At 45.7% G+C, this 14,162-nt stretch overlaps 1 protein-coding gene across 3 annotated transcripts; it reads right to left on the bottom strand.

Annotated features, from left to right (window-relative positions):
• Positions 1 to 606: 606 nt before the first annotated feature.
• ATG4D (autophagy related 4D cysteine peptidase) lies at positions 607 to 8,557 on the bottom strand. Of its 3 annotated transcripts, none has more exons than XM_053464850.1 (12): positions 8,450 to 8,557; positions 7,901 to 8,086; positions 7,069 to 7,313; positions 6,733 to 6,816; positions 4,903 to 5,076; positions 3,887 to 4,205; positions 2,931 to 2,995; positions 2,195 to 2,337; positions 1,661 to 1,739; positions 1,385 to 1,461; positions 1,175 to 1,294; positions 607 to 1,094 (listed from the first exon to the last, which is right to left on the bottom strand). In XM_053464850.1, exons 3-12 carry the CDS (start codon positions 7,262 to 7,264, stop codon positions 912 to 914), a joined length of 1,440 nt encoding a protein of 479 aa, XP_053320825.1. In that variant the 5' UTR covers positions 7,265 to 7,313; positions 7,901 to 8,086; positions 8,450 to 8,557; the 3' UTR covers positions 607 to 911. The 3 variants fall into 3 exon arrangements, with proteins under 3 accessions (XP_053320825.1, XP_053320823.1, XP_053320824.1); XM_053464848.1 differs by having other exon boundaries at positions 7,992 to 8,086; XM_053464849.1 differs by having other exon boundaries at positions 7,992 to 8,086; positions 8,397 to 8,469.
• Positions 8,558 to 14,162: the final 5,605 nt, after the last annotated feature.

Genomic DNA, 14,162 nt, shown 5'->3' with positions numbered 1-14,162 from the left:
CAGGCGATTGGATAAGCTGCTGGTGACTTTGATCACCTCCCAATGGCATATACTGGCCTAGGTCCGCTAGGCAGCCCCTCTCCCTTGTTAACGGCCATAAGCTCCCTGGTTTCGCCAGTCGGGGCAATCAGAGACCTGCTTTTCAAACAACTCATTCACACGAAGGGTATCTATGCTGCGCTAGACGTCTCCGCCGGACTCGTCCTCCAGGGTGGGACGCAGGTCCTGCGGGACCACCATAAACACAAAACTGAGTATACGGTTCAGAGCCAAAAGCTGAAAAGTCTCTTGTTGGTTCATCAGTAAATAGAAGAACGCAGCTGGTATTTGTTTCCTCCTTAAATACATTTATTGAACCAAGTCTAATGGGTTTCATGGGGCAAATTAACCCTTTTCTGTACTAAAAAAAACTCCCTCGGCAATTGTAATGCGACGGCTGGGACTAATCCCCGACAGGGAGGTAACCGAAGCTCTAAACTTTTTATATAAGATGTCACTGTATTTAAGGAGAAACCCAAATACGCTTTACTCCTCTGAAGCTGGTTTTTATTTTAAAGAGAGGAAGCAAATTCGGTAAAGATGATACCTTTATTGGGTAGCTGACGTATAACGGAGTGCAAGCTCTGAAGGCTATCTAGGTAGTTTCTTCAGGCACTTGATACCTGAAGAAGAGACCTTGATTTTCTCGTCAGCCAATAAAAGGGATCTTTACCAAGTTCGCTTTGTCTCTTTCTATGGCTAACACGGTCCAACGCTATACTTCTTATTTTATAGCGGTTAACTCTTTAAAGCCTGGACTTCTAGACACCAATGTCCTTCTCGATTGGGCCCCACACTGTTTCAAGTAACAGAAATAGTGCTTTGGACGGGTTATACCGCGAGTCCGTCCGGCACAGAGAGACAACCCCCGCTTACAGGAACTCAAACTCATCTGAGCTGGGCCTCTTGGCCATTCCCGTCCTGTTGGTGCGAGGCGGTCCGCGGGGTGGTGCGCGGGAGCCCTGCGGCCGGTCCGTACCGCCGTATTCCTGAGCCTGTCCGTCCGAAATGCTGAACACGGGATATTTCTCCTCCGCCGACGGGGAGCTCAGCACCTGCGGAGGAGAGGAGACGGGTGAGACGTCCGAGGAGACGGAAGCCTTCTGAATGAACGCTCGGTGATTGTAGGATTTACCTCCTTTAGATGGTCACAGAGGGCACAGAACGCGCTCTGGTTTCGGGCGTAGAAAGCAAAGGTGCAGCTGGGATCCATTCTGGTGATGGACATTTTGCGAGGGGAATTACAGTGGAAGGACTGGATAAAAAACAGGACATGTGTTAAAACAGGACAGCTGGCCGGACGCCGACCACAGGACACCCAGGACTCCCCGTAACAGAAGTTTACCTCGAGAGGAAATTCCTCCTTGCCGGTATCGACGTACGGCTGACAGTAATGAGGGTCCAGGTACAACAAATGATTATCTGGAAAGGCAGAGCTCTTATGAATCATTGGTTACTTCACTAAAGGGACAGACGTGGCTTCGACTCCCTCACTTCACTATTCATTATGAACTCTCCCCTTAGTGAATAAACCCACCTGTTTCAAAGAGGTTCTCAACGCACCGATAACATGCAGCATGCGCCATATAATAATAAGGATTCATTTCACATCCATACTAACCTTGGTAACCAATGAAATACAGAGAATGTTTGGGTTTCCCACCGATAATGCCCAAACAAAACGGCATGCGCAGGAACTCCTAAACACAATGATAGAAAGGTTAGAAGTAATGCGACCGCACAGACCGGGAGACACAGTCCTACATATCCTTCTGTCTGTCACCCTGTGGTGGGAGGGACAGACTCTGTGCTCCATAGCCCCCTCCTGTCTGTGTCACCCTGAGGTGGGAGGGACAGACTCTGTGCCCCATAGCCCCCCTCCTGTCTGTGTCACCCTGCGGTGGGAGGGACAGACTCCGTGCCCCATAGTCCCCCTCCTGTCTGTGTCACCCTGCGGTGGGAGGGACAGACTCCTTGCCCCATATTCCCCCTCCTGTCTGTGTCGCCCTGCGGTGGGAGGGACAGACTCCGTGCCCCATAGTCCCCCTCCTGTCTGTGTCGCCCTGCGGTGGGAAGGACAGACTCCCTGCTCCTGAATCACGTCATTCACTCACTACGATGTAATAGCCCCCGTTTGGGTAAGTGCGGTTCTTACCTTGACGCAGTGTTTATACACCGGATTGAATGTTTCTCCTCCAAGACGCACGGGCACCAGAATAATAACTGCCCTCCCAGCACTGCAGGTGTCGGATGCAGGATCCACTCCCCCCAGCAGCTGCTCCACATCTCCTCTGTACACTGGATGAGAAATGGCAGCGGGGTCAGCACAGAGTAACTGTGTCATTTTTACCATATGTTTGTTAAACCGTGGTCCCCATTTCCATATTGGATGAACCCCCACAAATTATACATGGTTTTGTTCAGGGGAATTAGGGCGGTTCACACGCGATCAGCGATGCCGACAGTCCAGGCTGTTGAAAAGGTGCCTGCCGCTGCAACAAAGTACCTGCGTGTCCTAATGGGCCACAGGATTTAGGACATACATGTACGTCGTAAGGGGACTGAAGGGGTTTAAAGGCCAACTGATCAGTGGCAATCCCCTTTCCAATTATGTTACAGTCAGTAATGTCCTTGTTTTCAATGAAAACAGCTAAGCGACCTCAAACTTTTCAATGGTAGCCTAGATACAGGCATCATATAATGTAACAGAATGGGCCATTGTATTTTGAAATCAGGCGTAAGATTCCATATAGCTTTAAGAACGGGAGATTTTTTTTAAATCCCAAAAACTCGGCTGAATATAAAAAAAGCAGACATCGCGGTTATTCCTCCGTTTGGCCGCCACGTTCATGCGGTACATGAATGAGACCGCGCCGGTTTCACTCTCGTACCTGTGCAGTCCTGAGACACGTAGACAGACAGCTCTGGGAGTTGAGGCGATCTCTCTAAAGCTTTCCTGGAAGAGAGGATCGAAATCTGAAAATGCCAGCTATCCAGAGAATGACACTGCCAGGTGTGATGATGTCATAATACAGCTTAGCTCTTGGACTGCTGCCAGTGGTGGATGGCCACTCATCAATCATTGTGTAATTTATCACACATCTAATTACTTCCCCTGGGATTGCTAAGCCCGAGTCACGCACCAGTTGTTAAACAAGTTCCAAACAGTTAAATCCACGATATGAGCCAGACTACCAGGAAGAGGTTGCCCGCTGCTCTTTTGAATAAATCATCCGGACATACAGGAAATTCGTATGTTATAATAAATAAAATCAAACAGGTGCGTTCTCAGTCATTACAATAAACGACCTCCGGCACCGACTTCTAACTTTGAACAAAGTCGATATCTTTCGTTGGGTCAACATAAAAAAAAAAAAGGAAGTAAAGTTGCATAAACTTTCAGGAGCTCAGAAGTCTCTTCTTCAGATGGAAACATCCAAAGCTTATTCAACATTATGTAGCTTTTCTTTTGTTGGCCCAATTGAATCACCTTCAACAACAGTGTCCATTTCTCTAGGGCTAACGCACCTTATCCATTTTTTAACTAAGCTGTGACATCATCAGGAAGCATGTATGAACAGATCGCTCAAGCAGATATTTACATGCATTTTTAGCACAATAAACACATTGAATTTAATAACATTATCTTGAACATACATATAACAGGGGTGTCCAACCTACGGCCCTCCAGCTGCTGCAGGACTACATCTCCCATAATGCTCTTTCAGGTAAGGGGCTGGCTGAGGAGGATGGGAGATGTAGTTCTGCAGTAGCTGGAGGGCCGCAGGTTGGACACCCCTGACATAAATCTTGTTGCTTGTTAGAGAGGATTGTATCTATTGCTCACCGCAAAATGTGCGCCACGATACTGGGACCATACCAGTCTCCTGCCTTTTTGCCAAAGCTGCCCCCTAACGACACCATGCGGTGCAACCCAAACGGAGCGCTAGGGTGGTCGGACAGCCAGCGTAGGATGTCTCTGTGGATCTGCTCTTGATGGGGGTTCTGTAGGTGGCGCCGGTGAGGCACAGCGCTCCGGGGAGAAGGAGCTCGGTCCTGAGGGTATTTCATTAAGGAAGCAGGGCCGAAGTGGAGAGTGTTGGAGGACGATCGGATGGGTTCCATGTCTACTAACTGAGTGTATAACGAGCCGGGCCAAAACCATTCTGAAGAAGAAAGAAAGGACATTATTGTACATCACGTCTAGGTGAGGAGGCAGAAGGTTGGAGTTAATGGAGTATATTTGGAGGAAGGACTTGTTACTTGTGGGGTTCTTCAGGGATCTGTACCGGGGGCCATCATTTTAAAGCCTTTAATAACAATATTACAAAGATTCCCAGGGTTCTGGACATTTCTAGTGGAAGAAGGCTAAAGATTTTAATAAATTAGAAAGATGGCTGAGAATGTGAAAGCTGCAGTTTAACGTTGATAAATGTAATAAAATGCATTTGGGACATTAAAATCATAAGGCGTGATATAGCATTGGGGGCATTGCACTGTTGGCAACAAGATAACGCAGGAATTTGGTAATAATTATTTTTAAGGCCCTAGTGGCTGGCAATGTAACAACTACTAAAACGGTTTACAGAATAAATATTATCAGAAAAGATTCAGGGATCTTAATACGTAAAGCATGGAGGAAAGATGAAGAATGTTTAAATTCCAAAACAAGATGTTATTCATCATTCTCAAGCCATGAAAGGTTTTATCCACATTATATTGCGTGGATTTGGTTGTGTGACTCACTGAGCTACAAAGACAGTCTGATCGGCATGGGTGCTGAAACTATAGATACAAAATGAGAAAAAAACACCCCCAAATTAACTATACGGAAGGACACTTTTTTCTGGGATCCATGCTAACCTCTTGACAGAAGATGGACCAGCAGGCCTTGGGCTAGCAGCATCTGCGCGCTCCTAATCATGCACCCCCAGCCGCAGTCTGTGGTAAGCGGTGTCCCCTCCAGCGCAGGAAAGTCTCTTCTATACGTCAGCCAGACCCGAGACACAAAGTCGTTCTGGAAACGCTCTATGTCCTCTGTAACGGGAAGAAGTGACATACTTAATTCTGCCATTATAACCACAGCTCCGAGGAAGAGACATCGGGAGAACCGAAGAACTGAAGCGAGGAGATCAGCAGAATCTTAGGTGCATTTTATACGGTCTTAATATTTATTTAAATAAGTTTAAAAAAAAAAAACTGGTGCAAGACTCAAGAGAGTAGGTGAATAATGTCTGTCCTAAATGTTCATAGGGTAACATTGTCCACCATGCGATATATACCGGTATCTTTTGCACTCCTAGCATCGTTTAGTTGACGGATTCCCTTTAAAAAGCCTTTTTTAAAGGGAATCCACCAAGGTCTTCCGTGTTGCTTCTGCCGAGAAAATAAGTTTGCTTTCTCCTGAGTATTTGGACAATAAAGCTCTGTATCGCGTTCATTATCAGAAGTAGGGAGGAAGAACATCTTTTTCAAGGTCCTGGCTGCTTGCCCAGACGGGGTAGGAGCAGGACGAGGCAATGTAGAAGATACCATCGGTAGTCTAATGGTTAGGATCATCATCATCATCATCGACCTCCATACACGGTGACAAATGTATTTTTCTTCAAAACACTGCTAGAATGGGGTTTTTTTGCTTGCCGTTACTTGAAGGTGGCATAGGCCGCCCCCCATAAAGGAAAGTCCCGTTTTAAATTAAAATGCTGTCGAATTTTACTCTCACACCAAAAGACAACATCGACACGCATTAAGTATAAAGGCGCACCATCAAGATGACTTATTACGCCGGTCATCTCTGTTACTAGACTAAACGTGGATCAGTTTGCATTAAATTATATGTTTTAGACTGCACTTTTCTCTAAAGATTTCTTGTGTTTTCAATAATTACACCTTTCATCCTAATTAAAATAAAATTATATCCTATCCAAATCTTGTTATACCGGTTTGCATGAAACAATAGCCTCTCTGTGTATAATCCTGTCTGCTCCATGCAAAAGTGGGCATAATAATAAAATTATTGTTCATAATATTAAATTATTAAAATTGCATTTTGTTATTTTGAGTTCATAAATAATTAGTAAAATAAATAATAATAATTTAACTTGTAACACCAGTTACCACAGCTTTGTATCTTTTTTATAAAAATAAAATTAAATATTAAATCAAGTAATAATAATAAATTAAATTACAATTTTTAGTTCATTAATAATTATTATTAAAAATAATAATAATTAAGGGAAATCCTTACTTGTAACACCAGTTATCACAGCTTTGTATTTTTTTTTACAAAAATAAAATAAATTCAATATTAAATCAAGTAATAATAATAAAATATTAAATTACAATTTTTAGTTCATTAATAATTATTATTAAAAATAATAATTAAGGGAAAACCTTACTTGTAACACCAGTTATCACAGCTTTGTATTTTTTTTTTTTATAAAAATAAAATAAATTCAATATTAAATCAAGTAATAATAATAAAATATTAAATTATTAAAATGTTATTTTGTTATTATTTTGAGTTCATGAAAGGAGGAAGCGGCTCGGTTACACAACCGTAAGTGGAACAAAAAAGCCTAAATAAACCAAAGAAACCAAAAGTACGCTCCAGTTGCAAAAAAAGAAACAGCGGGATGAGCCCGTAACTTCCTCATCGTACAGGCGACCGCGATGTCTTCCTCGGATACTCACCATCCAGTCTGAAGTTGTAGGGTACTCCGAGCAAGTAGAGGGGCGATGCGGTGCTAAAATTAGTTTTCATTTTTACCGTCCAGCCTAAAAACAAAGGAAAAAAGATTTGCCCCCTGAGGATAGAGTCAAACTACCTCTCCGGCAGCTCAGGGCCGACCGAACCATTCGCGTTCCCTGCCCTGCAGCGCCTCACCTCATCATGAAAGGTAGACGTTTAATATAAAATAATTATTAGTTTAGGATCAAAGGGAGATTACGTCCAAGAACGGGGTAAAAAAATAAAAAAAATAAAAAGCGTCTTCCTGCCCTAAAACATTTTTGAGATGAAATAATTACCGTATTTGACATTGTTCCAGGCCGTGAGTAATTTGCTCTTGATCTTATCCACCTCGTCAGTATCGCTCTCCCGGCCGGCTGCCTGGTAGCCCATCTTGGTCTGATCGTTACGTTTCGTCAGGTTCCTGCGTCCGTCGGCCCGTCGCGACCCCTCCGGGCTCCCATACTGAATGGCCGCGGGAGAAACAGAATTCATCGAAACGCGGGGGCCTTCCGAGCAGAGAGACGGTGGGATCCGCGTCAGGCTGGAGAAAGATAATACAAGAATGATATGCGACCTGCACAAAATAACTGAATTCTCATAGGAACATAAAATTTCCATAAAATAAAATGGCAGATCAGACCCATTCTCCCGTCTAGTCGCCCGTTTTCCAGATATAAACACTCAAACCTTAACCTTAGATACAGGCATGTTTCATTTGCTTAACTGTTTAAAATACCACTTCTGCTGGGAAGCTGTTCTACTTATCTACCACCTTCTCAGTATTGAATTACACCACCAGACTAGTTTCTATTCACTACCAGGCCCCAAAGAGAAACATACAGCTCTGACCCCGCCAACCCAGACAAGTCATTTTATTCTAATAGCTCACCCGTCACCCTAAGTAACGTTAAACAAAGGTGCCTTCGTACCCAAAACAAGTGATAACATTAAACCAGTATTTATATAGCACCTTTATACACCCGCTGGGTATTAACCGAAGCGGCGGGAGAATAACAGATTTATTATTACCCAGTCAACGGCACTCATTTGTCGACCTCGGAAGGACGAAGGGCTGAGGTGACCCTGCCGGGACTTGAACCCGTGGCCCTGAGGTTCGGGCAATCTCACCGGCTGACGCGTTTCGCTGAGTTAGCCTTAGCGTCGTCCGGGCAACCGCCAAACTTTACGGATTGGAATCGGTCCCCCCCAAAGATCTCACCTCCGATCCTCTTCGGGTTACCAGGTTAGGCTCCGCTCCATAACCGGCCCAGACGGAATCTTATCAGATCACAGCGAGCGGTACGCGCTTCTCCGCTGTAAATACAAAGCGAGATATCGCATTATATATAATATATACAGATATAATAATATGTTTGCCTGCGCTTTTTCTTATTAAATTATAATGAACACATGGAGGAGTCAGACTGTGTGACCCCCAGAATCTGCCCCTTCACCCTGAGATTGGTGTAAAAACCCTGTGACTGAGGGGCAAACCCTGACAGGTTTAGTGGTCCCTTTACAGCCAATAAAGAAAGTTAACCCCCCACCCAGTCCCACCTTTCTATCCATCAGAAGCCCCACCAATAACAACACACAGACCTCCGCCCCCGTGCCCTGTAAATACCTCCACAGACCCCAGGAAGGACGCAGCCCGGGCAGGTGTACTCGGAGTCTCACCTCATCTTCCAGGACCAAACCCATACCGGAAGTCACGGTACCCGAACCTGCCGGTTCCTCCCCGCCCTCCGCCACAGACAAGGCGACAGCGTGACGTCAAGACACAATATCCTGTCACTTCTCAGCAGAGCTCCTAACGCCAGAGCCAGTGCTGTCCGCTGAGTGCGACAAAAATTATTGACTTTTAGCTCGCAGTATTGCAACTCTGGTGTTTAGAACCAGGACAGAGCACTAAGCATTAGAGATAAAACACATGGCAGCTGAGGCGGAGAATTAACAAATGTAAGGAGACCAAGGACTCACACAAGTACTGAGGAGAAGGCTCCAGCAAAATGGCTCCTTTTAGCAGCATGTTTCTGGGGATACCCCCATACACTGTGACCCCCTAGGAAAGAGGGACAGAGGGATTTTGGTCTTAAAGAGGGAATAGCACAACTAAATATGGACACTTTTGAGGCATCGTGTAATATGTCATTTAGGAGGAGGCTGCTTCCGTTATAATGTATTTGCCTGGCTGGTGCCGTAAAATAACGTCATTACCGGTTCGTGAGCCCGAATATTATTAAACAGTCACGTTTCTAAGACCACCGGGGCTTTTCTGAATGAGCTTCAATTCTTAACTCTTTAATAGTCCACCCCGAAGCTCGGGCTCCAGTAACCCGCCAAATGTTAACCAAATGGCTCCAATACCTGTCTTCATGGAAACCTTGACTTGTCATTAGATAGAGATACACCTAAATGAGTCACCTGAATTCAAGCAGGCATATCAGACATAGCATATTGCTAGTGAAAGCGCCAACTGGAAGTTCTATATGATCACAGTGGGGAGAATAGGAAATAGGAGACTGCCCCTTCAGCCCGAGACTGGGGCAAAAACCCTGAGAGTTCATGATGGAATTAGGGTGAAGAATTATGGGTACGGGTCAGAAACGTGAAATATTCATGTGTCCTGGAAAAGTGGCCCGACGTGATCACCGTACCTGGGAAGTTTTAGGCTCTGGAATTTACACGGAGCCCCACTTGCGGGATGCGACCAGGACTTCCTGCTGATGGCGGAGGACGTTCGCGGGACACCCACCCATTTAAGGGGGAAATGGGTGGGAAGTGGGACCCCACGACCCGCAGGATTCACATGTCCGCCCGGAGAAGCAGCCCTCTCCCAGAGTCTCCGGGTAAAAGCAGACAGTTCCCAGGTGTGATGATCACCTGATTTATGTTCCGAGTACATACCTAACGGTCACTCGGGTCACCAGGGGAACTTCGCTTCCCTCAAGGTCTGTCCTCTTCATACGGAATACGTCCCCCCTCCTTATAACTCTCTCCCCTAGTCTCTGATGCTTCCAAAAACCGACTTCAAGCCAAACCAATCAACAAACCAATTAAGAAACCTCCTTCCGCCGGTCACTACCTCGCCGTACAATCTCACCGGGTGTAGACTAACAATGGGGTGCATGAGTGTCTGTGTTTGTGCGAGTATGTATGTAAAGGCATTATTCCTTTGGGGTCTATTCACTAAAGAGGGAGTCTGGAAGAAAGTTAACATTTTAACTCCCCAATATCACCATACCTGGGAGACTCCAAGTGAAGCGGCGGGGGGAAACTATATCGTGCACACCCCATATATAACACCATCATATATAACACCATCATATTCATCCAGTAGAGCATGTTTGAGGTCAGGCACTGATGTTGGGCGAGACGCCCGGCCTGCAATTTCCGTTCCAGTTCATCCCAAAGGTGCTGGATGGGGTTGAGGTCAGGGCTCTGTGCGGCCGGTCAAGTTCTTCTGGGTGAACGGGCAAAAATTCCCACAGAAGTCTTGTGGAAGTCCTTCCCAGTAGAGTGGAAGCCGTTATATCTGCAAAGGGGGGACCAACAACATATTAATGTATTTAGAATGTGATGTCATCAAAGCTCATGTGGGTGTAATGGTCAGGTGTCCCAATACTTTTGTCCGTATCGTGTATTAATCTGAAGCATCAGCAGGGGGCGCTCTGTCATAGTGTTTCGTGGGGTGCAGGGTGATGAAAATGTTCAGAACAAGCCCTGGATGGAGAGAAGCTGGCTGTAATTTTTGTTCTTGGAAATATCTCCCCCCCCCCCCCCCCCCGAGAGACACAGTTTGGCTCTGACTATAATATGGTTTTCTTTCATTCTTTTGCATTAACAAAGCGAGGAACTAGAATGACGCTCCACAATCCTTCAAGAATTTTATGAAGGATAGACACTTTGCCGTTATAGATGACCACAAAGAAATATTTTTTTTGGTCCCAAAGTGTAACTGCCAAGCCCTCCGTCTTGCTGGAGTTTGGCGGTTTGCCCGGCTAATTTTATAGAAAATATATCAACGCGATATCATCAGAAATCAAGACAGACAGATCCGTGGCTGTAGGAACTGAATTTGGAGAGACGCCCGGGGTTAGTGTAGCAGCGCTAGAATGTAGAATGCTTACGTGTGTTTTGAACTATGGAAACTGCAGCTTGGTGAGGACAGTTTGTCCCGACCGGGGGGACGCGCATCAGAAGTTTTGGGGGTCGCCAACAACCCAGTCCGGATTCACCTGTTAAATATTACACCGGCAGACCTGTAATGAAATAATACGTGCGAAAGTACTTTCCAAAAGCTTTAAACCTGAAAAAAAAGACATCCATTGGTTCTGGTGGGAGAGCGTCCCTGCACGTGATTGGCTGCTCCAAGTATTCACAAAAATTGGTCAGCGGAGGGGCCGGTATGGGGCAGATCTGGAGTTGTCTGCTTCTAACAGGGCAGAGCTGGCAAAGGGTGACGGGCACTTTTTGTTTGTATCCCTCGTGTAGCTAGTGGGGATGTCTAACGTCCTAGACAATGTAAGCAGTGTTTGTACCATGACTGGATCCTTTCTGGGCTCCTTATGTGTTTTCTGGTGGCCTTTTGTTAGGACAGCACCAGAGGTATGCTCAGTATGTATGCATGTAATGATACAGGGGTCCCAAATCCCCCATCTTTGTGTTCCACCGAGTGCAGTCCTAGGTGACCTCACAGACACTGCCCAGTGATACGTAAAGTCTTTCAACTGCTCATCAAGAATATGATTGGACCTCAGTCCTCCACCCCCCGCTGTCTCTTATGGTGGCCTTCACCTCGCTCATACCCCTCACTCCTGGTGACAATGTGTGGTGGTGTAGGGTTCCTACTTACCCCGGATTGCCCCTTTCCGCCCGTTCCCATGCTCCTTCACTCTTCTTCTCCTCTTGTGAGGTTCTCGCTATCCAACTATCCATCCCCTTATCTTTATGAGCTGCTGTTATACACATCCCCTGGGTCCGGCTAATCTCCTTCCAGATCGCTCCTCGGCATGGCTTCCGCGCCTCCTCTCCTTCTTGGTAACTTCAGCATCCCTACGGACCCCCCTATAGAAGACCCCCTTAGCACCCGGCATCCCAAGCTGCTCTCCGGGGCGACAGAGGTCATGGGGCGCTTCCATATGCGTTCCTTGCTGAGGAGGCTTCCTGGGGCAGCGGGGGGGTGGGGGGGTCCCTTTAAATTGCTGTAAAGTAAATGTGTTTCGTATGAATGATGGATGCCGGGTCACAACGTTTATTATCCGAGACCTCAAATAAAGACCGCGGCCCCTCTTGGCCCGACGTAGCGGTCTGATGTATTTATTGGGACGGCTCATGGAAGCCGTGCCTCTCGCCGCTCGCTGTAAAGTCTCGCTGAATCTGAGCCCCCCCCGGAGACAATAGCTGGAAGCGGTCCTTATCTTACCGACTACCGCAGGACGTTCCGCTCACACAGGACCTTCGCTGGATGACGTTTATTTAAAAGCCTCAAAGTCAGCTCTTTCGGATGGAAAAAAGTTCCCCGAAATTCCATATTTGAGGCCAGGTCCTAAATTATGGGGTTTTCATCCCAGAAATTCCTCCCTTTAGCCACGGGACGCATTTAAATATAGGTTTTTGTCAGCGCAGAAGGAAATAATGGTTCAGAAGTTTATAAAGTATATACCGGGCTCCGTGTCGGGAATGGGGGGGGGTTAGGTTACGGATGACATGCTGTATTCATCACTCGAGTCCCGCAAGCTTGCAATATTGGGGTCTTAAGGAAAGCATTAACTGTTTCAGTACCAGGGAAGTCAGCAATCTCCATCACATCCTTGTGACACTCAATGAGTTAAAAGTTTCACGTTTCAGTTAACTTATTTTATTCTCATTTAAAAGAGTATCCTCTGCTTTTATATATTACGGCAGATCAGACCCGTCTAGTCGCCCGTTTCTCCCGCTGTAAAGACCTTAATCAGTCGTTGGTCTCGTCTTAGATTCAGGAGCCGTATGTCTATCCCATGCATGTTTAAATCCCCTCACTGTATTAAGATCTACCACTTCTGCTGGGAGGCTGATCCACTTATCTACTACCCTTAGATTCAGGAACGGTGTCTACACATTGAAATAGGGTCTACAATGCTGTGATTTTTTTTCCCCATCGTCCTGATTTTCTTCTGATTTTGTTCATTTGTCACTTAAATGTTTCGATCGTCCAACTAATTTTAATATAAGACAACCCTAGTAAACCCAAAATGCAGCTTTTAAATGATCATTTCCACGGGAAAACGTTATTGCCCCCTAAAGCTATTAAGCGGTTGTGCCCCCCTTGGCGGCAACAACTTCCATTAACCATTTGTGATAACCGGCAATGAGTCTTTTAGATCTCTGCGGAGGGATTCCGGCCGCTCTTCTTGGTAGAATTGTTTTAATTCAGCCACATTGGAGGTTTCCGCGCATGAACTGCCGTTTTAAGGTCAGAACCCAGCATCTCTGCCCTTAAAAAACCCGACATCAATAAAGTTTTCTCCTTTTAGCTCCTTTTGTCCCAATAAACTCCCTTTATCTGCAGACCTGGAGGCGGCCATTGCTGTCAGTCGTGTGATATTTTGGGTGACTTTCCCACCTCAGACACCAAACTGAGCTGCTGCTTTATGGCAATGCTAATGAAGTCCGATCCTCCATAGACTTTCATTAGGCAGATATATATGGCAGACCCCATACTAACGGCTGATATTCAGCACAATATTTATGAAAGCGTAAAATGTTTATTCTGATGCTAGGATTAAAATGCCGGGAGTTCCTCTTTAAGATCTACTAAGAAATGAAAACTTTTCCTTTTTTTTCTGAACGAGGTCTGCTTTAAGTTCACGTTTTCCCTTTGGACAAAATTTAATATCACGTAATACCATGAAATACGATTCCCTCGTCCTCTCAAGGAATATTCAGTTATTTGGAGCAAAGGGTGAGGATTCTGTAAATGTAGCGAATTTCCACTGCGGGGGGAGAGATCGGACTCACAGATTTAAAGCGCTCCTTGGTGTAAATACACGGAATCGACACACGGAACAGTCATAATAGAATAGAATGTTCTACTATCGAGACCCCCAGACCTTTCTATCTGTCACATTATGGGTTCCGGGTGTCGATGGAGGGTTCTAGAGTGCTCAGGTGAGCATTTTGCATATGCGTGGGTGCGCATGCATACCAGCAGCTCACAGTCCCTTATTCTGAATGCATACGGCGGCTTCATTTCAAGTTAAATGGAACGGTTCCTTACCTTTAGTCATTAAAATGCTAATGAGGACCAAGTTTGTTTTGAATGTAAATACGCCTATTATAGTAAATAGGAGAACGCACGGACCCCATAAGACGGCCTCGGGCTCTCCTGGCGATGATAGGTTTTTCTATA

Source organism: Spea bombifrons, chromosome 4 (genome assembly GCF_027358695.1).
Source record: "Spea bombifrons isolate aSpeBom1 chromosome 4, aSpeBom1.2.pri, whole genome shotgun sequence".
Taxonomy (NCBI): domain Eukaryota; kingdom Metazoa; phylum Chordata; class Amphibia; order Anura; family Pelobatidae; genus Spea; species Spea bombifrons.
This window is presented reverse-complemented; position numbering and strand designations above follow the sequence as displayed.

Coding starts and splice junctions, on each gene's coding strand:
- ATG4D (XM_053464850.1), bottom strand. CDS start 7,264: ATGAATTCTGTTTCTCCCGCGGCCATTCAGTATGGGAGCCCGGAGGGG. Junction 2,338..2,930: donor CGTGTCTCAGGACTGCACAG/GTACGAGAGTGA, acceptor TTTCTCATCCAG/TGTACAGAGGAGATGTGGAG. Junction 1,462..1,660: donor GTATTTCATTGGTTACCAAG/GTTAGTATGGAT, acceptor CTGCCTTTCCAG/ATAATCATTTGTTGTACCTG.